This window comes from Perkinsus marinus (assembly GCF_000006405.1).
Source record: "Perkinsus marinus ATCC 50983 genomic scaffold scf_1104296965640, whole genome shotgun sequence".
NCBI lineage: Eukaryota > Perkinsozoa > Perkinsida > Perkinsidae > Perkinsus > Perkinsus marinus.
In genome coordinates this window covers 1-1324 of record NW_003204246.1, presented here as the reverse complement: position 1 = coordinate 1324, position 1324 = coordinate 1, and the positions used below count along the sequence as shown (strand labels likewise).

The window sequence follows — 1324 nt, the reverse complement described above, 5'->3', positions numbered from 1 at the left end:
TTTACGTATAGTATGCTCATGTACGAATGATTCAGAAACGAAAAAGTTTCGTCGTTTTCAAGACGAGCATTTGTGTTGAGTCTTGTCAGAACCATGGTTGTGTCTGTCGATGACCATCATTCGTGGGGTTTCCTCGGCAAGCTCGCTTTGCTCGCTTGCCCTTATTTACTTGTCACTAATCCAAGCACATTCTGGCATGCACCATATAGCTTGGATTAAGGGTATTTGCTTGGATTACGGGATATTGCTTGGATTACCTGAAGCTGCTTGGATTAATGTGTGCGGCCGTGGATGAGGATTTGAAGAAATTCGCCGATTACCTACGCGGGGACGCGAGAAGAAAAGATCTGGGTATGCGCGCTAGAGTTATTGAGAGGTTTGCGCGGATTTGTTATCTGGATCATGATGGGTTGATTCATAGACGGCCGAGCTCAAGGAATAGTGAAGAGTGTCTAACGGGTCGAGGTGTTGTATACCTAGCAGTGCGATCGATGAGTTATATTACTAGTGAAGTTCAAGAGTTGGTGACTGGTGGTTTGTGGCAAGTGGTTGGTGCCGATTTGGTTGGGCCATATGACAGGAAAGGTGAGTCCGATCAAGACCACTATTTGTTGTTAGTTCAAGATCATGTGTCGGGGTTTACCTGCGCGAGGGTGTTGAAGGATAGTAAGACGAGAACGATTGCGTTAGGGTTGCATGCGATATTTTGTGAGCATGGAGCTCCGAGGGTCTTGATAACTGACAATGATAGAGCGAGGTTGATTCGGCGAGAGGTGAAGCTGACGTTGGCCAAGCATGGGGTTAAATACTATACTTTACCTGGGTATTCCCAGTATCTATCCTTTTGGGAGAGGGCGCATAAGGACTTAGAGGTCACGAAAGCGCTAAGGAGCTCAAAGGGTAAGGAAGCTACGGGTATTGAGGATTATTTGCTAGCAGTACGTGCCTATAATATGACCCCAAGGTTGTGGGCAAATGTGTGTCCTGCTGAGTTGCACTTCGTTTACGGTACTAGGGTACCAGGTGAGAGGGGTAGTCTCGATGGCGAAGTGAATTGGGAAGTTCTTAAGCTGAAATACTTGGATACTGACTTGGTTCAGTTTGTGCAAGATAACATACCGGTTCTAGAGGGTGCTAGAGATCAAGCTAGAGTGACGTTATCCGAGTATTTGGAGTTGTGGCGTATGAAGCAATCTAAGTATCTTGAGAGGTTAAATCAAGATAAGGATCGAAGGTATACCCCTGCGCTCTTCGATGTAGTGTTTATGTCGAAGGGGTCGGATTTAGTGATTGGTAACCATCTGGATACTAGGTGGTATGGTCC

At 46.1% G+C, this 1324-nt stretch overlaps 1 protein-coding gene across 1 annotated transcript; it reads left to right on the top strand.

Moving 5' to 3' along the window:
- Positions 1-953: 953 nt before the first annotated feature.
- Positions 954-1234, top strand: Pmar_PMAR018432 (hypothetical protein; the record flags this gene model as incomplete). The annotated part of the gene is made up of 1 exon (XM_002769484.1): positions 954-1234. A coding segment is annotated over one exon (281 nt), but the record flags the coding sequence as incomplete, so codon positions are not given.
- Positions 1235-1324: the final 90 nt, after the last annotated feature.